This window comes from Callorhinchus milii, unplaced genomic scaffold (assembly GCF_018977255.1).
Source record: "Callorhinchus milii isolate IMCB2004 unplaced genomic scaffold, IMCB_Cmil_1.0 Scaffold5, whole genome shotgun sequence".
Taxonomy (NCBI): Eukaryota; Metazoa; Chordata; class Chondrichthyes; order Chimaeriformes; family Callorhinchidae; genus Callorhinchus; species Callorhinchus milii.
Window position 1 is genome coordinate 54,777,440 of NW_024704746.1, and position 25,275 is coordinate 54,802,714.

The 25,275-nt window shown below is 40.6% G+C and overlaps 1 protein-coding gene across 18 annotated transcripts in view; it reads left to right on the forward strand.

Annotated features, from left to right (window-relative positions):
* anks1b (ankyrin repeat and sterile alpha motif domain containing 1B) overlaps positions 1-25,275 on the forward strand; it is a 455,240-nt gene that overhangs the window by 416,470 nt on the left and 13,495 nt on the right. For 15 of the 18 annotated variants that reach the window (XM_007907724.2, XM_007907726.2, XM_007907731.2 and 12 more), the window contains 6 exons: positions 7,000-7,107; positions 11,539-11,715; positions 15,519-15,647; positions 15,905-16,003; positions 22,727-22,813; positions 24,637-24,774. In XM_007907724.2, the coding sequence (XP_007905915.1) occupies positions 7,000-7,107; positions 11,539-11,715; positions 15,519-15,647; positions 15,905-16,003; positions 22,727-22,813; positions 24,637-24,774 (738 nt within the window). The remainder of the gene's footprint in view (positions 1-6,999; positions 7,108-11,538; positions 11,716-15,518; positions 15,648-15,904; positions 16,004-22,726; positions 22,814-24,636; positions 24,775-25,275) is intronic. The other 3 variants (XM_007907725.2, XM_007907728.2, XM_007907729.2) reach the window with 3 other exon arrangements.

Below are 25,275 nucleotides of genomic sequence, written 5' to 3' on the forward strand. Positions count from 1 at the left end.
TCAGAGCGCTTTACAGTAACGGATCCCGGGGCCGAGCCAGGGGGAGGGGGGGGAAGGTGACCAAAGGCGCGGTCGAAAAGAAAGGTCTTCAGCAGAGACTTGAAAATGGGAAGGGAGGGAGCGAGACGAAGGGAGTGAGGAAGAGAGTTCCAGAGCCTCGGGGCATAGTGGCTGAAGGCACGGCAGCCGAGTGTGGAGTGGAGGACTCGGGGGACGAGGAGGAGGCCAGACCTGGACCCAGCCAGATCGCAACATTAAGAAATAGAAAAACCCTGACACCATAACTATGATGCTAGTAGCTTTACCCAAAATTAGTAGACAAAGGAAAAGCAATCTTGACCTGTAGACAAGGCTCTCAGGTCAGGTATCTACCTCCTTGATGACACGAAAGGCAAAGAACAACCCCGAGTTCAACGAACCCCCTTTTTTATTTTTCTAACTCCTTACTGTTCCAATGTATCACTTGATACCTTTTCCCTCCATTTCCAATCTCCTCCCCTTCTAATGTATCACTTGGTTCCCGCTCTAGGACTCACGTGACCCTTTCCTGCCTTTTCTGTTGCAACATTCACCCAGGTCACAGATCTTGTCAACTCTATATACACCGACTATCTACAGCAAATATCATTAGAAAAACGTAGAGCATTAATTAAAACAAGGTGACTGTGACAGAGGTCAATGGCATTTAACTCATAAAAGATGCATTAAAACGCAAAAGTAAACCTTTGAGTCACATTAATTCATTTGATGTTTCCTACTGTATGCTCACTTGTGCCGCAGACAAGTTCTGAAGCATCTTTGGCAAAAAGTAGTTGTAATCAGCAAATTGCTCATCTTGTGGTTTTTCATGATTGAGATTGAAAGTGTATCCTGTAATCAGTGGCAAAGTTTCAAATATTCCTCTAGGTTATTTATGAATGAGTTGTGACTAAATTCAAAAATAATAATAGAATGCTAATAATCCTTACAGTTGATATAGTGTCTTTCACATCACGAGAGTCTCACAGTGCTTTACAGCGAATACTGAAAAGTGTAGTGACTATGTATTTTATAGGTAAATAGCTCCACTAGCTGAGTACTTGACCCCCAACACAAGAGCTGTGAGTTTAAATCCCAGATAAAGCTGTCAGGTAAACTATCTTGCACTTGCTGTACCATCGAACACTGTGTATAAGCAGGACATTGAATATTAAGGGAGAAAGCAACCATCAGTCAGCTGATCGTGGGACAGCTTTCACAGCTGCCAAGAGTCTGCCATTCCACCTTCCCCGATGAAGGGGAAGTCATTTGAGGATATTAGGGTGAACCTAAAGAAGGCATAAGTAAACTATAAGAGAAAAGGTGTACCAAAACTCATCAGAAAGAGTTTACAAGGTATAAATTCCCTGGATGTACACAAAGGTGATGGTTTGCTTTGGAGAGGAAGTCACTGATCAGCCCAAGAACAAGAGCCAAATGAACACGAGAAAAAATACATGCAAACAGCAGTAATTAATTCTATTGAAGACTGGTAAATTCCATTAGATTATTTAAATCTCAATGAGGTGCGGTTGTATTATCTGACAGTCAAAAATATATATTCTACGTCTCCCCCTCATCAGTTCTTTGGTCATACCTCACCGCATGTGCTTAGGGCTAATTGCTGTGATAGTGGTGGCAGCAAAACGTTAAACAAAGCTGAACATTTATTGCAAATAATACTGTTGCCTTAGATGGTGTCTAAGAGACTGTAACACAATCTCAGCTTGAGCTGATAATTTTATACACCGCTGGTGGTTGCATTAGAGGCTTGAAGCAAGCTCAGACCCAGCAACTGTTCAACATGTTAATCAAAAAATGGATTTGTAGTTTATTAAGAGTCTTCTATTACATGGCAAAAACAAATAATTATACCATTTTCCATACAAATATAAATCAGTTGCTGTACAGCAATCAGTATTCTGAAGTTAAGCTTTACTGAGGCAAGAGCCCAATCAGGCCCAAATCATCTAATTGCTGTATTATTAATTATGCAATGAAATGAATGTCTGCCTGCTTCCTGAATATTGTGTGTCCTCCAAAATAATTACTATTGCAAGTCTCGTTTTCCAAGATGTAAAAGCAAATTAATTTGTTATTGAAATCAAACTGACTTCTTAAGTACTAAATAGACATTGATGATAAAACCTCAGCCTTGTCTCATTAAAGGCAATTTCAACCTCTGATTTACTCGTACCTCACTCCTCTGCTCAGCTAACACAGGCCGGCTGTGGATGTGCTGATCCATCTGCGCCTCCGTCGGTGGCCGAGACCTCAGTCATTACATACAATCAGTTATTTTTTATTATTATTATGCCCCCAACCTCTGGAACTCTCTCTGTCTATCCTGTGCCTCACCCCTTTCTAACTATTTTTAAATCCCACCTTGAAACCCACCTATTTGGCTGTGCCTTCCTCCTTGAGCCCAGCCACCGCGAACCTATCTGAGATGTTATAAAAGCAACTTCTTGTTGTTGTTTGAATGACTATAACGGATAGTTTCTAAAATAGAAAGTGTTTGAATGAACAATGATGCTACCTGGAAAGCTTACTTGAAGTTATGTTTTTGTGTAACCCTACCTCATTTTGTGATGCAGTTGTTAAAAACAGCACCATAAGTGTATGCAATGGCTTAGTGTGTAAATCCTGTGTGTGTGTCAATATTGTGGCACACGGATCAGGAAGAATCCCAACTTTGGTCCTCACTCTATGCTAGAATGGCATTGTATGCCTTTGCTCTGCAGAATTCTCTCCCAAATCTCCTCCACTATGCACCTGAAATTCCATTTCTCTGATCGTGTTCTTTGGTCACCTTCCTCCAAACTCCCCCCTTTCTCCCTAGCTTGGTGATCCTCACTGTCCCTGTAAAGCATCTTGAGATGTTTCGCTGTGTGAAAGATGCTATATCAGTGCAAAATGTACAGTCATACAGAGTACAGAGTGGTTACTGCCATGCAGTGAGTTGATAATAACTGTTACCTACCCTTGGAATAGACATCATGTACTCCTTGGCATAGGTGAAACCACACTAAATGTTAACTGTGCTATTGGTTCTCCTCCCATCCCTATTGTTTTCCACTCTTCTTGATTCCAATTTCCAGCCGAATTGCAATCCTTGACTGTCCAGCATCTTGGGACGTCATCCAGACTTGAAAGGTTTTCTATATAATTGCAATTTGTTATTGTTGTGGGGCAGCTTCTGTTATGCTAAGGGCATGGGTAGCCACCACTGCCATTCAGATTTGAGCAGTATGATTCTAACCAAAGTAAAATGAGAATGTCAGTAATCCTATAATTGTCAAAAAAGTAGTTTACAGTTAGATATCCTGAAAATGAAAACTATATTTGATATATACATAAAACTGGAAGGTGATTTTTGGGGGCATGTATGTGCAAAATGACCTGAAATGGCATAAGATTTTAATACCTCTGTCAATATTTTAGTATAAAGCCTGTCACGGATGTTGTAGTTCTCTTTCTTCTGAATGCTAATCGTCTTTGGTATGCGCGTGCATTGGAAGATGAGCTCGATTTTATTCAGTTAGATTTAAGGTTACATTGTCTCAGAATAAAGTGAAACCTTGCAGTAAATTAGATTGACAGAAATTTAATTACTTCAAACATTGGAATGATGGATGTGACTCCTAATTTCCCCAGACTTTAAGATCTCAGAAGTCACTGTACAACTACAGGAATAATATAGTAAATGAAAAATTTGACACAGTACTCAGTTATAATTATCTATCAATAAATAATACTTGTATTTCATATACCACCCTTCACTTTGGGAAGCCATTTCAAAGCGCTTTGTAGGATTCACTATAATGTGTAGTGACGATAATTTTGAAGGCGAACACGACAGCCAATTTGGTTTAATCCAGCTCAGACTGGTGAAATGAAAGGTGCCTCTCTCAAATTGGATACTTAAAAGGGAGCTAGATGGGGACTTTGGAAATAAGGGTATTAAGGGTTTATGGAGAAAAGATGGACAATTGGATTATAAGATCTACCTGATCCAACAAAAGGTAAAACAGGCACAATCATTATTATTGTAAATTGCCATGAAAAGTATGCTGTAAGATGAACATTAATAACTCTGCATTCTACTGAAGTGCTATTTTTATTTTAAAACATTTTTCCAAAGGAGAATATAAAGTCACACAGTGTAACTGTATGCAGTAAACATTTGATCACCTTTGCATCAATGGCTCCCTATGAACATGGGAGGGAGGTGGTGTAATAATCTCCCAGTAAAGGTTCACTTCAAAGATCAATTAAAACTGGGGTTCCCATTCCCGCCTTATGCATACAGAATTTGTAGAGCAATATAGACCATAGTGTGTATCTAGAAGTTCTTTTAGCTCAAAAGGATTCTGACAACCAGGTTTAATCATTATGTGAAGTAATTTATTTTAGCTACTCTGCCCTTTTCCTTTTTTGTAACGTGTTCTATTATTTTTATTCCTGTGCTCACATCATTCTGGATCCGGTCCTGAGACGTCACTGAGGTCTTTTCCCCTGTTAACAGTCGTATTATTTGTAGAACTGATGAACATCTTAAACATGATGAGCATTGGAAACATAATCTGGGACATTTGCAGTCTGTCAACTCCTTTAAAATAATCTTATCATATTTCCTGTGAAACAATGCACTCAAAGACACAAGGGCAAAGTGAAGCCTCATTTGGGCAGTGTGTCAGTGTACTTCAAGACGCTAAGGGCTGTGTTAAATTGCACTACTTTTTAAGCTTTCCATGTCAGCTAGAATGACAAGTCAGATCAAAAACCGAAGTTCAATATGGATATAATATAATATATGCATGGATATAATTTTTACAAATGTTTTATAAATTAACCGTATTATTGGTGTACTGTAATTCCAGATTTGTCAGCCATGTAGGTTGATCCCAACACATGTACAAGTTCATTAAAGGGAGGAGGGGGATCTGTGCTACTAAAATTCAGATTTCAATTCCCAGGCATATGAGATTGTTGGACAGTCTGTCCAACAGCCACCAATGCACCCATTCCCCTAGCACAAACATGTTTGTTCTATAATATTCAAAAATATTGTGGTGCAGTCAAGTCTACTCCAGAATAAATTGGGCATAGATGTATAACACAAACATCAGAGATAGGAATCAGAATTACCAACAAGAAGTGAATAACTTCTGATACTCATTTTTCTATTTCAAATTAACTTTTCTGATGAACGAAACTTGACAAGTGATTGGTGCTGAATTTTCAGTACCACAAATCTGTATCATCGCTGAATCATGTAACAGTTTCTATTGACTATATTTTGTGGGCATATATTTTGAAACCGCATTTCGCCCACAACATACAGTCAATTCACTTTTACAATATGTTCTCTGAATTGCTTTGAGATGTCTCAACAACATGATAAGGTGCTATATCAAATGTGAGGATTATTATCATTATTTATTTTGTGAGTGTCAAAAATGTTTTTGAAGTCAGAACTCCAAATTCTGCAAGTGTATGAATTATCCTTGCATTAATTTCGATGTTCAAGGGTCATTATTCACTAAATGTTAGAACATGTGAGTGTGTCCAACATTGTTCTTAATTTTTCTTGATATCGAACAACGCTTTCAATACTGACTATGTTGTCAGTATGTGGCCAGCTATAAGTCGGTGTTTTCAGCCTAAGATTGTCAGTATAGATAACAGCATTTCTTAGTGACAAATCTGAAAAGCTTTAATCTGAACAAAATAAAAGACTCGGTTTCACTTACCTTTTGTGCAGTCTCAAACGAAAACAATTTCAATTGCACTGTGTGAGATTCTGAGTAAGCTATTTAATGAGGGACCTGTCTGATAGAAATATTATGCAAATATAGATTCAATAGAAAATCAGCTTGCAAATGAGCGCTGGATTTTGACTGTGATTCTGTCAGTTAATGTTAGGAGATGCATTTTAACGAGATAAAGGAAAAAATGTAAAGGAACACATGTATGAGCTGTATTTAATTGTAGCAAGAACCAAAGAGTGACCTATTTAATTTGAGTGTAAATGTCCTCATCTGATTAGTAGCTAGCACAAATCAAGGTAAGCAGGGATAACGGTTGACTCAACACATGTACAACCCATACAGGAATCTATAAAAATGGTCTTCAAGGCACTGGGTAAGTTACAAACCACAAAGCGTGTCTTAAAGTGGGGCAGAACAATCACAGTTAGAAAATCCATAGGCTCATAGAATCAGCTAAGCTCCGAGTGTGGCTCGGATATTTGCGTTGAACCTAAAGACTAATGACAGTTGTAAAATATATTTGAGGAAATTTAATGTGGTAACTGTGCAATGATGATGTTACATTAAAAGCCAAATAGGGGCAGGATCCTCTTGACTTGCCTTGGATGTTTCCCCGTAGTGTGGGCATTTGTTTTTTGTATTCTTAAAGCACACTGCTCAATTTAAATGGTGTCAAAATAAGGAATGATTGTTTTTAATTGTTTTTGTAACATGTAAGTGTTCCTTGCCCGGTTCCAGTCCTCCGATTATTTAATGAGTTGAATGCTGTCAACTGTATAATTAAAAAATGGATGAATACAGAATGTGGTAATTCATTCAGCAGTACCTATCTGACACAGGCTTCCTGTGATGTACATGAAAAAGTGCCAAGCTTCTTCACCTGTCTTGCAGAGCAGCCAAAGTAGTGAAGGAATTAAATCATCATTTGGGGGATGCTTCGTGGCATTTTCAAATAGAAACACTAGTGAGCTGTGAAGAGGAGGCTTGGACTCGACTGTATGCAGAGATTGCCATTTTAAATCTGTAAGCAGTAGGCAAGAGGTTTAGGTTTCATGTTCACTAACGTATCTAGTTATGATTCTATGTTAGCACAGAAAAGCATTGCTACAATTGCTTCTCATCACAAAGTCATTTACCAGTTCTGAGGGTTTGTTTCATTCCTTCAGTCCACAAGGATTTTTCTAATGTGCAACACTGAATCTTTCAGGTGCTGAAAATTAACCTGTTGGGTCACAGAAAGCGAATCTTAGCATCACTGGGAGACAGACTCCACGACGAGCCACCTCAGAAGCCCCCTCGAACCATCACTCTGAGGGTAAGTTGTGTTCCTGCAGTGTTCAATTAGCCCTGCTATCTGCATGAATCCAGCATGTTCAGATATTAATTAATGTATCTCAAACCAATCATCAGTGCTACCATATATCATTATTGTCTCCTTGCCTCAGTAATCTTTCACGTTCCATGACTGCAACCAGGATTCTTTGTTTTGTGTGTGGAGAATATTCCCTGAAGGTTCTCTGAGCAGCACTGTGAAATTAAGATGTGGAAAAACTCATTTTGGATTTTTATTATTTGACCTTTTGTTCAAACACAGCCTGAGAAAAAAATCCATCAAGTGTTTTTGTGGATGTTGAAGAATAAAAAATCAAGATTATTCTCATTGAAAGGAAAACTCTATTTACCTCAAATGTCAAAGTCTTTCAGCTACTGTGCTGAGATTCAAGTAGTTACTGAGTTTACCTTAGTTTTGATCTGCAGCACATTAATCCTTCACAGTTGAAGCCTTCAGCACCCACTCTTTTTCAGCATTCCTTTTTGGGGGGAAGGAGAATTTCTATTTTCAAATCACTCCAAAAATTTATAATTATTTGTTCTTCATCCTCATCCTATCCAATCATTGAGAGTAGGGGAGGAAAAAAATGCTTAATGGGATGCATGCTTTTAAAGGAATTCTTTACTCAGTTTATTTCCTACATAGAGAAGTGAACCAGTTGATACAAATAAATCATCTTTGCAGATGTAATGGATGGCTATAGCTCCAACATTAAAATCCCAGCCAGTGTCTGACCTTCCTCGTGCTTTTGAATGGTTATTTGAAAGCAATACTTTAGTCTCAATTGTCAGAGATGCATGGACAGGTTTAGGGGTTGGCGGTTGATGTTTTCAAAGTATTTGATCGTAAATCTCTTAGGTATTGGCAGAGATATTTCCCTGTTTCTACTCAAGAAAGGAAAACAGTATCCTTTCAAGTGGCAACATGGTTTCTAAGTAATTTAATTTGGAATGACGATTATCAAGTAACAAAAAGCAACATACAGTTGTGAATAATCAAGTGTACAGCAATGTATACAACATGGTGGAAAAAACAGTTTTTGTATCACTTCATTAAGTCATAAGGATTTTTTCCCTAAATATTGATGGTAGCAAAGAGCCCATTATAACACACTGGTCCTAAATCCAAACATATAATGAGCACAAAATCAGTCATTCAATGAGCTGTGCGTGTAATATACATACATGGCTGACACCATTTCCTGAAAAATAGCCACAACTAACTCCACTTTCTGTGCAAAAAAAACGACTTTTATATCATCCGATCACCCGCTATTTCCTGCGCGTTGTGGATCATTTAAGCACTTCCTGTACATACAGGATATCCTGAAAATATCCGCAGACAGCTTAACAACCCCAAAATCAGCCATTTTTATTGTGCGGGAAACTAGACAACACTCACAGATCCACGGAGCACACGCCTTATAAGAAAGCCAGAAAATAGACCTTGGAAAGTAAGTTACCTTACTCTACATATAGCTGGATAATATACCTTTCTATTACCTGCCAGAATTGCAGGATACAGCTTTGCTGTGCTGATCCTTTTGTTTCCAAATATTCTGGTTAGCTTTGAGCCAACACCAGACGAGACAGTGCCTTCCACCCTGTTTTGTGAAATGATGCAACCTGTATATACATACCACAGAGAAAAAAATTACCAAATTTAATTATCAAATCCTGCGATTATTCATAAATGAAGGTTCCTTGGCAGTTAGCGTTCTTCCGTTGCAATTTACTTTGCCTCTCCTTTCTCTGCTGCATAATGGCCACTCCCAACAGAAAATGAATACTGTATATTGTAGGTCTCTAAGACACAAATTCATAGAAAGTATTGTATTGTAATACGAAAACAGGCCATTTGGTCCGTCAAGCCTCCACTCGTGTTTTTACTAAATCTAATCCTATCTCATGCTGTCCCATAATTTTAATAGACCTCCTTTTCAAAGTTTTATATAATTCCCCATGTATCTGCTTCACTGGAATTGCTTTGTTAAATGCAGAGCTTTTAAAAGGAAAAGCTTTAAAGGAAATAGTTTCTTCTTACTGCTTTTCTAGAGGTGTGTGTATAATGTATAACTCATTGGTGAGACCGTACTTAGAGTACTGTGTACAGTTCTGGTCGCCGCATTGCAAAAAGGATATAGGAGAAATCAAGAGGATATAGAGGAGGGCAACCAGAATGATTGAGAGAATGGTGGGACTATGAGGAACGACTAAGTAAATTGGGCTTGTTCTCGCTAGAAAAGAGAAGATTGAGAGGAGACATGATTTTTGCCTTTAAGATTCTAAAGACAGTTTAGATCATGACAGGCTGTTTCAACTTGGCCAGAATAGTAAAACCAGAGGACACAACCTGCAATTTAAGGAGGGTAAATTCAGAACAAATCTATTTCAATGATGAACAGTCAACCTGTGGAACTAGGGAGATGGTTGAAGTAGGAAATGATGATTCCTTCAAATACAGATTAGATAGTTTTCTTTTAGGAAATAACATTATGGGATATAGGTAGTTCGGGACATATATGCATGGAACTGCCAGGAAGCTGGAAGGTGAACTAGATGGACTCTGGTCTTTTTTTGTCTAGCATTTCTTATGTTCTTATGTAACGCAAAGCCAAATCTGACAAATATCAATGACTTATTTGCAGGGATCTGAGACAGAGTCCTTTCCGTCAGCGCATAAAATAATCTTGGCCAGATGAGACCTAATGTGGCGCATGAGAATCAGCTGAATGCCATTTGTGATTTTCTCTCAAAAATAACATTGTGACGGAACCTCATCTCAAATGGCATCAGCAGCTGACTCTGAAAGGTGCATCATTCTTCATAGTTGAGAGTAAATAAAAATGCAGTTATTTTTGAGACCAGCCCCACCAGCCCTTTAAACTTATTAAATGTGGGTTTAAGTGATATTTTATAATAATAATAATCATCATCCTTGCATTTGATATAGTGCTTTTCACATCTTCTAGACGTCCCAAAGCGCTTCACAGAATATGCTGTAAAGTGAATTGACTGCATATTTATGGGTGAAATGCGGCAGCCAATTGCGCACAGCAATGTCCCACAAACAGTGGGATGACCAATTTATTATTTTCTGTCATTGAAGGAGGGTAGCATGCCTCCCTTTCCCTCTTTGATTAAAATTTATGTTGTATGAGCCTCATCCAGATGTGTAGTGATGTCTCATAATTCAATTGATAAAATGGCAAAACTGTTTTTTCTGAACAGATTTCTGAATATTTCTTCTGAATAAATTAGATAAAGGCTGATATGCCACGTGCTACTATGTGCTTTTCATGTATTGTGACCACATTACTTGTTCTATAGAGGGGCAAATGACTAAATCATATTATTCAATGGAACAAAAAAGTAACATTAATATTTGTACCTATGTGAGTATAGAAAAAATAGTTTTACACTCCATTATGGTATACCGAGTGGCCAATTAGCTTTGACAAATGATGGGAAAACAGTGGTCTGCACTAATTTTTAAAAAAACCTTTTATTGTAATACCGGTAATTAAAGTTAAGGTTTAAAATAAGCATGATCTGAGTATCCTTCTTACTGCTGGTGCTGGAGAGGCAAATTAAATTATAAATGATCAATTTGTTTGTCTTCCTTTCAGCACAAAGAACTTTATTTAAAAGTAAGTTTTAGTTAAATGCAGTTCAGAATGTACTCAATACGTTCAAGGATCAAGGTTCAAAATATTCCAGGCTCAACATACAGTCCCATACCTCCATTTTTATTACACCTTTATGTTGATTTTCCGCATATTCACAATAAAAGTGTAGTATAGTGATTCAGTTCCAAGCCCAGGTCAGGAAGTGGCTTGAGGAATGGAATCGATGCAGTATAAATCCTTTTTTTACGAAAAAGTTCTTCAGGGTGTGTGTGTGTGTAAAGTTCTTAGTGTGATCAGTTGGTCTCCTGCCCTGAATCTCTCCACTGCTGGAAGTAATGTGAAGCTTCTTCAGTTGCATAAAAAGAGCATCATTAGAGAGTTAACTGCAGCCATTCTCCACCAGACAGTACAATCCAACAACAGCAGCTTTCCCTTGGGTCTTCTGCATTTAATGAGCAGCTGCTTTTCAACAAAGTGTAAAAATGGAGCAAAGCTTGAAAGAAATTTGATAAATAAAAATAAATATGATCTCACCAACACTTCTCATTTGACTGAAAAACTTTAGAAGTTTGTTTCCATAACTATTACACATAATCTGTATAGTAATGGTGAACTGGAGCACCAATGCATGAGAGGTGGGGGGGATCGATTTCCTTGAATGTTCCTGATGTCAGACGTCACTGAGAATAGACTCCTCCCCACATTTGTGAGGGAAAATCTGCTTACAGATTTATTAACCTAAATCATAATGTCAATTTATGCTTTGCTGTGCTCTTCTGCAACAGGACTCTGGGAACACTCCTCCTCAGCTTTCCCCATCCCTTAGCCAAAGCACTTACACTGGTGGTTCTCTGGATATCCCCTCTGCCCATTTAATAATGCAAGGGGATGCAAGAAGACGACTTAATGACAGCTACTTTGAGGATATGCCACGGTCAAAGCTTGAAAGACAAATGGCACAAGTAAGTTGATTCGAATGGCAAACAATAAATAGGCCGTTGATCTGGTTAGGCTCATGAACCTCACTGTGCCAGTTTGGCGTATTTACAAAACAATTATTAATTTTTAGTTTTTATTTGCTGTATTTGCTGTATTTATTTGCTCTAGTTCAGGCTGTGTTATGGTTTGATAAAATATGTTTTAATAAATTAGCATTAAATTAATTATCAAGCTCACACCATCACTGGGATAGACAGATATTTATTTTAATGAGTATTCCTGAAATATTCTAAATTGTGATGTTGAGTTTTGTGGTGCTCTTGGTATCTACACCACTGTATAAATTTGTCTCCACGTGAGACTTAAATGAAATGGGAAGCAGGTAGAATCCAAATGTTAATATCCTTTACATACAGTGGAGACCTCTTGAGATCATTTACCACTTAACAAAATTTGATGTGAGGTCAGATTTCTATGGGGTTTTGCTTTAGTGATGAGAATATAGAGTTCAGTGAATAGCTTCCCTTTCCAGCACATCACAGTGCGGGTTCCAGTATTGTTTAGAATTTAGCTGGTTCCAGTATTGTTTAGGATTTAGTACACCACTTGCAAAACTTATTACAGTCATTTAGGGCATTATCCCTCTTCCCACCACCACCCAACCCACATCATTCTCCTACCACCCCTGGAAAAGGATCTCCCCCCACTCCCTCTCCACTGCCATGGAGTCGTTGGAACTCCTCCCCCTCTGGCCTACCTCCCGCAATGACGTATCCTCCTTGGTCACTCTTCTCCACAACTGCCTCTCCACCACTTTTGATGCCCATGCCCCACTCACCTCCCGAACCATATAATACTCACGAATCTCACCCTGGTACACTAGCCACCTCCACTCATTTAAGGATCAGGTGTGTGCTGCTGAACACACCTGGCTCAAATCTGATTTAACGGTCCATCAGCAGATCTGCCTGGACCACATAAAAACTTACCAGTAGGCCCTTGCCTACACTAAATCATCCTTCTATTCCAAGGTAATCTGGGAGGCCAAGAACAACCCCAGGCTTCTCTTCTCCTGCAAACGAGCTCCTCCATCCAACCTCTCACACCTCGTCCATCCTCTCCTCCAACTGCAACTATGAGGAGATTTCCTTGAGACCACAATCGAGGGGATCCGTTCAGCTGCCTCCACCCTCCCAACCGCCACACCCTCCCCATCTCTCCTTCACACTCCGGCCTCTACCCATCCCTCCCTCCCCACCTTTGAACCTGTCTCTCCCTCCTCTCTCATCACCACTATAACCTGCGTGAAGCCCACTACCTGCTTCCTCGATCCCATTCCTACCGATCTCTTTACCTCCCAGCTCCACCTCCTCACCCCATTACTCTCAGACCGCATCAACATGTCCCTGTCCACTGGCACCATTCCCACACCCCTAAAAACAACTGTCATCACCCCTATTGTAAAAAAAACCTTCCTTGAACCCATCCCTGCTCACTAACTACTACCGCTCCATCTCCAATCTCCCTTTACGTTTCAAGGTCCTTGAAAAAGTTGTTGCTTCATAGCTTCGCTCCTTCCTCTCCTGCCACTCCCTTTACGAACCCCTCCAATCGGGTTTCCATTTTCCAAAGCATGGAAACAGTCCTGGTCAAGGTGACAAATGACATTCTGTACATCTGTGACCAGGGCTCTCTCAGTCTCCTGGTCCTCCTTGACCTCTCTGCTGCCTTTGACACTGTGGACCACTCTATCCTCTTCCACTGCCTCTCTCATGTTAACCTTCAAGGTTGTGTCCTTGAATGGTTCAGATCCTATCTCTCACACCGGCTCCACTTCAACCTGTACCTGCTCCTTCTTGGTGACATCATCTGCAGACATGGGATCAACTTCCACATGTACACGGATGACACCCAACTCCAACTCTCTGCCTCCACCCTCGACCCCAGGACGACTGATGTCCTGACAGACATCAAGTCCTGAATGAGATCCAACTTTCTACAGTTGAACGTCAGCAAGACAGAGACTCTCCTGATTGGCTTGCGCCAGCGCCTCCGCACCTCAGACACTGGCAGCATCAGCATCCAAGGATGCACACTCCACCTCACCAAACCAGTCAGAAACCTAGGCGTCTTGTTCGACCGTCAACTGTCCTTCTCCCCCACATCCATGCCATGGGAAGTTGCAAATGTTGTAATGTTGTGTGAAAAGACACACATAAATAGGTTATAATTTCTGAACTGTACCATATGACAACTCACATTTTGCTTGAAATACAAACTACTGTTTTTATTACATAAAATGACATCTAAGATTTGGAGTCCTGTAGCTCAGTGGTTAGAGCACTCACTTTGCAAACGATAGTTCGATTCCCAGCAGGGTGAAACCTTGGGCAAGTTTCCTTACTCCGCTCTCCTAATAATAATAATAATAAAAATGTGAAAAGCGCTATATCAAATGCAAAGATTATTATTATGATCCGCTTTGCCTTCTCCCACCTCCGCAACATTGCCCGACTCCGCCACTGCCTCACTCCACAGACCACCTTGATACATGCCTTCATTACAACCAGGCTCAACTATGCCAATGCCGTGCTTGTCGGCCTTCTCAACTCTTCCTTCCAACAGCTGCAGATCATCCAGAACTCTGCAGCTCATGTCCTCTCCCACACCAGGCTTCGTGACCTCATCACACCCACCCCCACCGGTTCCATTGGCTCCCTATCCCTCAGAGGATCGAGTTCAAAATTCTCGTCCTCACCTTCAAGGTCCTCCATGGCCTTGCCCCCTCCTACCTCTCCAACCTGCTAAACCCTTATCAACATGTTCCCTCCCTCTGCTCAGCAGGCACTGGCCTGCTCCATGTCCTCCGCCTGGCCTGTCCCAACATTGGCAGTCGGGCCTTCAGCCTCTCTGCCCCCATCCTCTGGAATTCCATCCCACATTCCCTCCACCTCGCTCCCTCCCTTGCCTCGTTCAAGGTAGGCCTCAAGACTCTTCTCTTTGACCGTGCCTTCGGCCACCCTCCTGCCTTGCACCTCCCTGATCCCAACCCCCCTCCTCCCTGCGCCTTGCGGTATCCTCCCGACGTGAAAGGCACTTTACAAATGTAATTTTGTATTGTATGGTTACAGAAATGCAGGGTCACTATTTGCTTATCATTTTTGCAAAACTCTTCACCAACATGAAAACGAATAGATAATTAAATAAACACACACGCACATCATTAATCCCATTCTCCACTACTGCCACAGAGACAATTTCCATGCTGAAGATTTGCAACTGATAAGTTCTAATATGGCTTCTTGTCCTGTGTCTCACAACCAGTGCTGAAAAAGAAACTTTATCTACACTATTCAAATGTTCTGTTGAAGACAGCGTAATTAAACAAGCACAAGAAAAAAAACATAGCAAGAGCTGCCAGACTTTTTTATTTTTATAACATAATTCATTCTAATATCAGTTCGCTCTCTCGGCTTCCTAGAAATAACCACAGAAAGAGGCCATTTACCCCCTTCATGTGTGTTTTATCTGTAATTAAACTTTGTCCAAATAGTGTTGATCTTAAATGGGCTGCAATTATTAGTGGTAATAATAGTAATAATCCTTGCAATTGATATAGCTCTTCATCACATCAACAAAGTGTCTCAAAGTGCTTCACATTGTTTTACGGTATAGTGATTGTTTATTTGTAGGCAAACAAGGCAGCCAATTTGTGCACAGCAATACAATTAGTAACTTCTTAGTAGCCAGGTCATTCATTTTCATAAGTGATGCCAGTTTAGACAGGTTTGGCAAGACTGTAATCTAATTGCCTTTTCAAACTCAGCAGGCGGAATGGAGTGAGCCTTCTATCACTCTTCGGCCTCCAAATGAAGCTACATCATCTACACCTGTACAGTACTGGCAACACCATCCTGAAAAACTCATCTTCCAGTCCTGTGATTATGAAGCATATGTAAGTACCTATTGAGTATCTGCCACCAGCTTACCACATGGAGTACAGTTGATGGCTCTGCAACGTATGCCCATAAACTTCACAAACTGTTTTCTAGCCTCAATATTATACGTAGGATTAAATAGTATTTTAATACAGAATTTAAATTAATTTTCATTAGCGATGTTAAATCATTTGAAGCCATTTATTATGATTTTTTAAAATTTAAATAAAGACCGAGAATGCACTAGAAAAGTAATTGTCTTTTCTACCCTCAGTATTTAGGTTCTATGTTGGTGAAGGAGTTGCGAGGAACAGAGTCAACGCAGGATGCATGTTCAAAGATGCGGGTACGTCTTGGCAGAGATGGAATACTGGTACCGTAATATTTTATTTCCTTCACTTTCAGGGAACTATTTATGAGGAATAGGTCAATATGGTTCTTAATCAGCATAATGAAGCGTTGTGTGGTGAAATGGTACATTGGTCCCCTCATGTCTGAATTTGGCAAGAATGATGGTGTGAAAATCTCTCTGAAGAATATATAGGTTCTCAATCCTGAAAGTTTGAACAGAGTCCGTGAGTTCCCTAATGCATCCAAAATCTTAGGTGAACTACCACAAATTGTAATTTAATTTGCAGATTTAATTCAATCTGTAAATGCTCCATGTGCAAACTAGGCAGGTTGGTTTAAGCATATGAAAATACATGGGCATAGAGGGAAATTGCAGATTACCTTAATATGTAATCTACAACCAATGATTATGGGTAATTCTGTAATCCTTTACATTGATTACTAATTATGAAGTTAAGGTTGAGGATCTTAAATTTGATCCGCGGGGGGCTCTCAGAGTCTGGTGCAGGAGAAGACATGGGTGGATCATCTGGATCATCTATTAAATCCTTTGAATTTACAGGAGTTTGTCTAGTTGATGATCTGTGAGCACATGATCTATTTGGGACCTCTTTTGTTTAATATTTTTATACATGATCTGGAATTAGGAGTCGCAAGCACAATGGATTGCAAAGTTTGCAGATGACACCAAGCTAATGCAAAGCTCAACAAGATAGGTTACAGGAGGATTTGAACATAATTGGGAATTGGGCGATTCCTAGTTCCAGATCATTTATAAAAATATTAAACAAAAGAATGGCAGATGAAATTCAATATGGAGCAATGTAAAGTAATTCATATAGGGACAAAAAATCCGAGAAGGGACTAATATTTGAATGAAGACAAATAATATGTATGGAAAATGAAAAGGACCTGGGAGTCTGATTGACAATAAATTGAAGCTCTCGTGACAACGCTCTGGCAGTAAGTAAAGCAAACCAGATGTCAGGATGTATCAAAAGATCAATAGCAAGCTGAAATAATGGGGTAATCCTGTCATTGGATAAATCACTGGTGAGACCATACTGTGTACAGTTCTGGTCACTGCAATACAAAAAGGGTATTGGAGAAATTGAGAGATTACGGAGGAAGACAACCAGAATGATTGAAAGAATAGAGAGACTATGAGGAGTGACGATGTAAATTGGATATGTTCTGACTGGAAAAGAGAAGATTGAGAAGAGATATGATTGCTGTGTTTAAGATTCTACAGCAACAACAACTTGCATTTATATAGCGCGATCCATGCTGGGCGCGTTTCAGGGCCCTTAACTATGACGGAGTCCTGTAGCTCAGTGGTTAGAGCACTCGCTTTGCAAGCGAGAGACCTGAGTTCAATTCCAGGCAGGGCGAAACCTTGAGCAAGTTTCCTTACTCCACACGCCTAATAATAATCCCTTCAAAACCCAAAATAATAATAAATTGGTCATTTTCAATCTACGACTGTTTGTGGGACATTGCTGTGTGCAATTGGCTGCCGCGTTCGCCCACAAATATACAGTCAATTCACTTTACAGTGTGTTCTGTGAAGCGCTTTGGGATGTCCTCCTGACGTGAAAAGCGCAAATGCAAGGATTATTATTATTATTATTATTATTATTAGAGCCTGAGGCCGAGCCAGGGGGAGGGTGACCATAGGTGCGGTCGAAGAAGAAGATCTTCAGGCACGACCTGAAGATGGGGAAGGAGAGGACGAGGCAAAGCAATTGAGGTGGGGGGAGTTCCAAAGTTTCGGGGCTTAGTGGTTGAAGACTCGGCAGCCGATGGTGGAGCGGAGGATTTGGGAGACACGTAGAAGGCCGGACCCAGAAGAGCAGAGGCAGTGGGTACTGCTGGGGGGAGAGAGAAGGTTGAGAGATGGGGGGTGCCAAGGAATGGAGGGATTTAAACTCTAGAGTGAGTATGTTGAAGTCAATCCTCTCTGTGGCAGTGAGCCAGTGAAGATTGGCAAGGACTGGAGTAATTGGGGCATGTAGTTTGATGCAGGTGAGAATGCGGGCGGTGGAGTTTTGAATGAGCTGGATTCTGTGAATAGCGGAGGAGGGGAGACGAGCGAGGGTTGTTAGAGTAGTCCAGCCGAGAGGTGACAAAGGCATGCACGAGAGTTTCGGCAGCTTTTGGGTTGAGGTATTGTCGGAGACGGGCAGTGTGGCGAAAGTGGAAGAAAGCGGTGCTGGTCAGGGACTGGATGTGGCGGGAGGAAGGATAACTGGGGATCGAACCTGACGCCTTAGTTGCGCACAGGTTCGGAGAGTTTTAAGGACAGGCCAAGTAGGTTGAGGAGGTTGAAGCCTTGTGACAGAAGATGTCGGCGGGAGCCAAAGAGTATGGCTTCCATCTTGTTGACATTTAACTGCAGGAAATTTGCGCTCATCCAGCTCTTGATGTCCGACAGAACATCAGGGGACTGGGGGTCGTAGCTGGAGGTAGAAAAGTGGAGTTGAGTGTCATCTGCATACATGTGGAAGTTAACCCCGTGTCTGTGGATGACATCACCGAGAGGGAGCCTATAGATGAGGAAGAGAAAGGGGTCAAGGTTGGTTCCTTGGGGTACCCCACAAGTGACCAGGTGGACGTGAGAAGAAAAACTATTTACAGAAATGTAATGCTGGTGGTTTGTAAGGTAGGCCTCAAACCAAGTGAGTGTGGTCCCACTGAGGTGGATAATGGAGAACAGGTGGTGAAGGAAGATGGCGTTAACGCAGCAGAGAAGTCAAGGAGGCAGAGGGAGCCCTGGTCACAGATAGAGAGGATATCGTTTGAGGATTCTAAATGGGCAAGAACAATGTAGATCATGACAGGCAGTTTCAACTTGTCCAGAATAGTAAAACCAGGGGACATGGCCTGCAATTGAAGGGGAATAAATTCAGAATGAATCTACGAAAACACTACTTCAGTGAGCGAATAGTAAATCTGTGGGAGATAATTGAAGCAGGAAATGTTGATTCCTACAAACACAAATTAGATTGTTTTCTTTTAGGAAATAACATTATGGGATATAGTACATAGATAGTTTGGGATATAGTACATAGGTAGTTCGGGACATATGTGCATGCGACTGCCAGGAAAGTGGAAGGTAAACTAGATGGACCTTGGTCTTTTTTTATCTAAGATTTCTTATGTTCTTATATGATATTGACATATGCTGAAAGTGGAAGAATGTTCCACTCCCCAACACTGCCAACTCTCTAAACACATTTTCCTAAATTCATAAATTGTTGAAAATTGTGAAATCTGCACACAATCTTTTTTTGTAGGTCAAACAGCAAAACTACTGTTGGTACAGATGTTGCATTTGTTTTAAGGTCAAAGAGATTTGCACTGAGGATTTCTGAATATTTTGTTGTACTACTATTATCTTTTCATCGCTGTAAGGGGAAAGTGTAAATTATATTGTAGTTAATAGGTTTTAAGGCAATATTTTGACTGTTTGTCCATAAATGTTAACTTATCACTTTAATAAGCCATGAAAGCATTATAAAGCTTTTCATAAAACTTGCTAAGTGATGTCTTCTCACTAACTTAAATATGTGATTGTGCTTACACATTGCCCACTTGCTTGTTCCACTATCGAAAAAAGCTTTTTGCCTGGAACAATCTTTTGTTTCTTACAAATACATATATAGGATTTCACTTTGTGATCATTTCTCATACTATGTTCCCAACTAGAATAATCAACACTTTGAGTTACATGAATATTTCTTTATTCACCCTTTTGTAAAGGCACAATTTTCTTCTTCCTAATTATTTCACTATCTCCGCTCGACCACAGATCTCCTGCGGCTGAGAAGCTGGGTATGCTGCCCACTGGATACTGTCAGTAGTGCTGTTAGCTGGCTAAATGCATATTTTCAGTGAAGAAAAATAAAAATAATATCTCTGAAAAGATGAAATTCATGAATCGCTATCTTCAAACTGACTACTTCCTCAGAGACCAGTTCCTCCTCTGAGTTGCCAGTGAAAGTGGTGCTTTGGTTCCTGTATATGTTGGCAGCAACACTAGAACTAATAGATTTCTGCTCCAGTTCAAAATGAGGCATTAGCCTTCACCCATGAAAACACAGATTCCTTAACAATCAAATTGGAACAAATCAATCTTGAATTGAACAAAAAAAACTGAATGTCTCAGCATGGTGTTATGTTTCTGATTTCCATACCTAATTTGCTCTGTTAAGTTTTTCTGGTTGGAAGCTATTTAAGCTGACAACTCCTCATCATGTGGCCGTATAATTTTTTCCATTGTAAAAATGTTGAGCCTTATGGTTTTATTCCTTTTGGCAGTTTTCTAATTAACAATACAACTCTTACTTGCCTTGTCTGATTGTATGATCAGCATTAACAATGCTGATTATACAACCTCCTCACAAATCCCTCTCTTCCTCGGATCTCCTCTCCCTCTGGCCCTCTACCCACAGCAATCCTGATGCAGCCATCAAGCTTTCCACAACCTTCAATTCCCTGGCTCCCCTGAAATCCAGGTTTGTTTCCAAACCACCTGCTCCCCTTGATACAACAGTCATCTCCACTCATTCAAAACACAAATTCGGACGCTCGATGCACCGCCAGCTGGGGCTCGAGCACCTCCGCACCTACCGCCTCTCTCTTTCACAAGCTGTAACTGACTTTCACTCCAAAGTCATCCTGGAGGCAAACAACAATCCAAATATGCTGTTTTCCTCTATCCATCACGTCCTCCGTGCACCACCTCAAACTCCCTCTATCGTCACATCAAGCACGAAGTCCTAGACTTCTTTGCATCAAAAATTGAAATCATCCACTTGGCTGCATCGTCCTCTTCCCCTCCCAAACTACCCAGTCCCCTTTCACACCACCCAGATCATCCACCCCATCTTCTCCCTCCGCCACATCTCCTGCCACTCCCCCTTCCTTACACTCCTTTACTCCTATTTCTCTCTCCTCCCTCCCAACCACAATCATCCGGATGAAGTTCACCACCTGCTGCCTCAATCCCATTCCCACCCAGCTGCTGGTCACTCAACCCCCCCTGCTCTTCCCCCTGCTGGCCGACACGGTCAACCAATCTCTCTCCTTAGGCTCTGTTCCACTCCCCCTGAAAACCGCTGTCATCACACACCTCCTCAAAAAACCCACCCTCGATCACTCTAATCATTCACACCATCTCCAACCTTCCCTTCCTTGCCAAAGACCTGGACCGCATTGTAGTAGGTTAACCTAGTTCACATCTCTCCCTCCACTCTCTCCTCGAGCCTCTGCTGTCTGGTTTTCGCCCTGCCCACAGCACAGAGACAGCGCTTGTCAAACTCACAAACCACATTCTCTCTCTCTCTGTGACCAGGTTAGGGTTAGGCCTCCTCATCCTCCTGGATCTCTCTGCTGCATTCGACACAGTTAACCATGCCATCCTCCTCCACCACTTGTCCTCCCTCATCTACCTTAGTGGGACCACATTCGCATGATTCGAGTCCTACTTAACCAACTGCCTCCATTTCACCTCAGCAAATGGTTTCTCTACCCGCCCTCGGACGGGTACCCCAGGGCTCCATCCTTGGCCCTCTTCTTTTCCTTATCTATATGCTCCCTCTGGGTGGTGTCATCCGCAGTCATGGGGTAAGTTTCTACATGTAAGCGAATGACACACAAATCTACTTTGCCTCCTCCAGTACCAACTCCAGGTCCACCGATATTCTATCAGCCTGTCTGGCAGACATTAAGGCCTGGATGAGTCTAAACTTCATGCAGCTGAATATGGACAAGGCGGAACCCATACTCCTTGGATCCCATCAATATCTTCACTCCTGCGCATCTAAACTCGTCAATCTCCCTGGGCTCTCCTTCAGACTCACCGAACCAGTGCGCAATTCAGTTCGACCGCAATCTGTCCTTCTTCCCCCACATCCAGTCCATGACCAGGACTGCCTACTTCCATCTCTGCCACATTGCCCACCTCCGACCGTACTTTAACCCAAATGCAGCCGAAACCCTCGTGCATGTGTTTGTCACTTCCCTCTTCGATTACTCCAACGTACTCCTCACCGGTCTCACCAGCTCCACCATTCAAAAAATCCAGCTCATTCAGAACTCTGCCGCCCGCATACTGATCCGTATCCACATCTCACCAGTTCTGGCTAGGCTCCATCACTAAACGGATCGACTTCAAGATTCCCACTCTCGTGTTCAAATCCATTCACTCCCTGGCACCTCCCTAACCTCTCTGACCTGCTCACTCCCCAATCGACCACCTGGCTCCTCTCCTCAACTGGAACTGCCCTCCTGTTCATCCCTCACACCCCACCATCGGAGGTCACGCTTTCAGCTTCTATGCCCCAAACCTCTGGAATACTCTCCCTCAATCCCTTCACCTTGCTCCCTTTCTCAAGTTCTGCCAGAAAACTTTCCTCTTTGACCATGCTTATGGCCACCTCTACCCACCACCCCCCACCCCGGCTCAGAGACTCGGGAGTCAGGCTCCACCACTGTTAAATGCTCTGAAACGCTACCCTGCATGGAGGGCGCTATATAAGTGCAAGTTGTTGTTGTTAACACTGCAAGTGAGCATTCTTGTCAAGAAATGGAACTGCTGTCAGCAAGAGTAAACTTATGCAATGAATCAAAAGAGATTGATTTCCCAATCTCAGATCTGAGAGAGTTGGTGACACTTATGCAGTAACATTGTGTCTCTTTTATCATTGGTTTTGGAAAAGTAAAGCACTGTTCTGTTTCCTAGAAGTCCTCGGAACAAATGAAGAAGATTCCTACAATCATACTTTCAATCTCATACAAGGGGGTAAAGTTCATCGATGCTACAAACAAGGTGAGTTCTGCTTAGAATAATGCAAGTTGAAAACTGCACTGATGTAACCGTTTGAAAAATCTAGTGTTTGGCTGCCGATTGTCATTAATCATTCATAGACAAGTAACAATTTTTTTTAAGCAGGTAAGGGCAATAAGAAGATTTACTTTTTATTTTCAAAATGCCACAAAAGAAAAGCTAACAAGCTGATTTACATCTTGCGTTTTATGTTCCTGGTTGGTTTCTTTTCTTGGCTGCCATTTATATCATGGAACTGTTGTGTTGTAGGCTATATTTGACCCTTTTCTTGACCAATCCTTATAATTCTCAAATCAGTTCCTAACTAAATAGTGCTTCAACTCTTTTTAAAGTTACCGCATACAAATAAACTCTATCTGATGCCCTATTCCACATCTCTGCAGGTGACCTCCATTGTATCTTAAGGCTTATTCATTTTATGCATAATTTTTGTTTCTGTCCTCCCAGTCCAGCTTTACAAGGGTCAGTAATCATATTCACGTGCACGTATTTTTATTCCTTCCTGTTCCAATGTGTGATATCTTACATTTATTCACGTTTAGATCCATCAATTAATCAATGTACTTAATTGATCCACATAGCCTTGATTGCTGCCAATCTTACATTTATTACTTGACCTTACCTCATGGTATCAATAACCCAAAGAGGGCTAGAAGTTGATCTAATTCACATAATTTGCAGGACATACTGCTTATTGTTGAATGGCAAAGTTAAGAGTTAAATACATGGGAGGTTGAAGCATGAACTTTAAAAAATATATAATTATAAATTAAATTTTACATAATGCTTGATAGATTTTCCAACAAAAATACTGTCACTCACTTTACATTAAATCCTGTACAGTGCTTTGAGGAGACATACTGACATGAAAGGCGCTATATCAAATGCAAGGATTATTATTATATAATAGCCACTCAATGTTTCATTGATTGGTGTGAAAGTAAGTAAATTACTCTGAATTACTCTGAGCTAGAATGGCCTCATTTAAAAATTCAGGCTTTTATTCAATATTTAATTGAACAGCAAGAAAAAAAACAATTTAATGTTTCACACAGATAACAGTGGCAGAGCCTGTGTCAGTAATAAACTGGTGTTCCTGGTTTACTTTGATCCTACATTTCTAAATGCTAAAACAATTTTTTGGTTCTACATTCACATTTAATGTGATTACATAAGTTCATGTAGTATTGTCACTCTACATTGTCTTTCGCCCTATCTACCAAATATTAGTTTCTGATTGAAGGAAACTATACCATCATTTTCTTCTGCATACGTTCAAGTGCAGTTGTATATTTTATACTATAATAGGCACTGCTATGATCATCTGTTGAAGCTGACATTGCTGATTTCCGATCATATTTCTGGCCATTATTGTCAACTCAATATCCATAACTTAATCTTCCAGAATGTGCAAGAACACTCAACATAAATAATGCACAACCAATGAAAGGTTTTTTAAGTAAAAAAATAAAAACTTGCCTAATGGAAAATCTATTGATGAAAATCTTAGTATTTTAATAATCATTGCATGACACATTTTGTAGAGGTGTGTGGAAAAGCTTTATGTAATGATATTTGTCTATTGAAGAAACATCACAGAGTGTGCTCCTGATAAAGGTTAAAGTCTTGACAAATGAGACAAGGAGTGCTGCGCTTGGGTATCTCCATCCAAAAGCAATAACGAGCTTTACGATAATCATGAGTATTGTATTTAATTATGTATATTCTTGTTCGCATTGTGCATGCCGCTCTATTGTTCGAAAAGCTTGATTAATTTTGACACTCTTGCCTTTTGTTTTCAACAGAATATTATCACAGAACATGAAATTAGGAACATTTCTTGTGCTGCTCAAGACCCTGAAGATCTTTCTACATTTGCCTACATCACAAAAGATTTGAAGTCAAGTCACCACTACTGTCATGTTTTCAGCGCATTTGATGTGGTCAGTCTTTTGACATTTTTCATGTTTTTCTGCATTGGTAGAGTAATTCTCTTGTATGATTTCTCCCTCCCTCCCTCCCTGGGTTCTTCTCGACTAATAAGCCACAAATACTGGGAGTCAGGTTACATCCACTTTGCGCTGCATGGTTTCAGTAATGTTTCTGTTTTGGTTGATTACTGCACAATCAGATTAAATGAAGTTATCATTACCAATTGAGAGCAATGCAAAAAAATGACAATAAATGCTACATTATACTTCAGCCCCAAGCCTTTATATTAAAATGCTATGCACATGATTAAACATGCACCAATCTTAAGCATGCACCAATCTTTTTGATATAATATTTAAACTTTAAGATGCAAATGCCCAAACCATCCATCCTGTTGTAAAATCTGTGTGAGTGTGAGACAGAGAGACAAACTTAACTGATATGCATTATATTCACTGACTTGTGGCCTGATTTGATATGGCTGCAAGGGTTACAAGAAACAACCAGCCCCT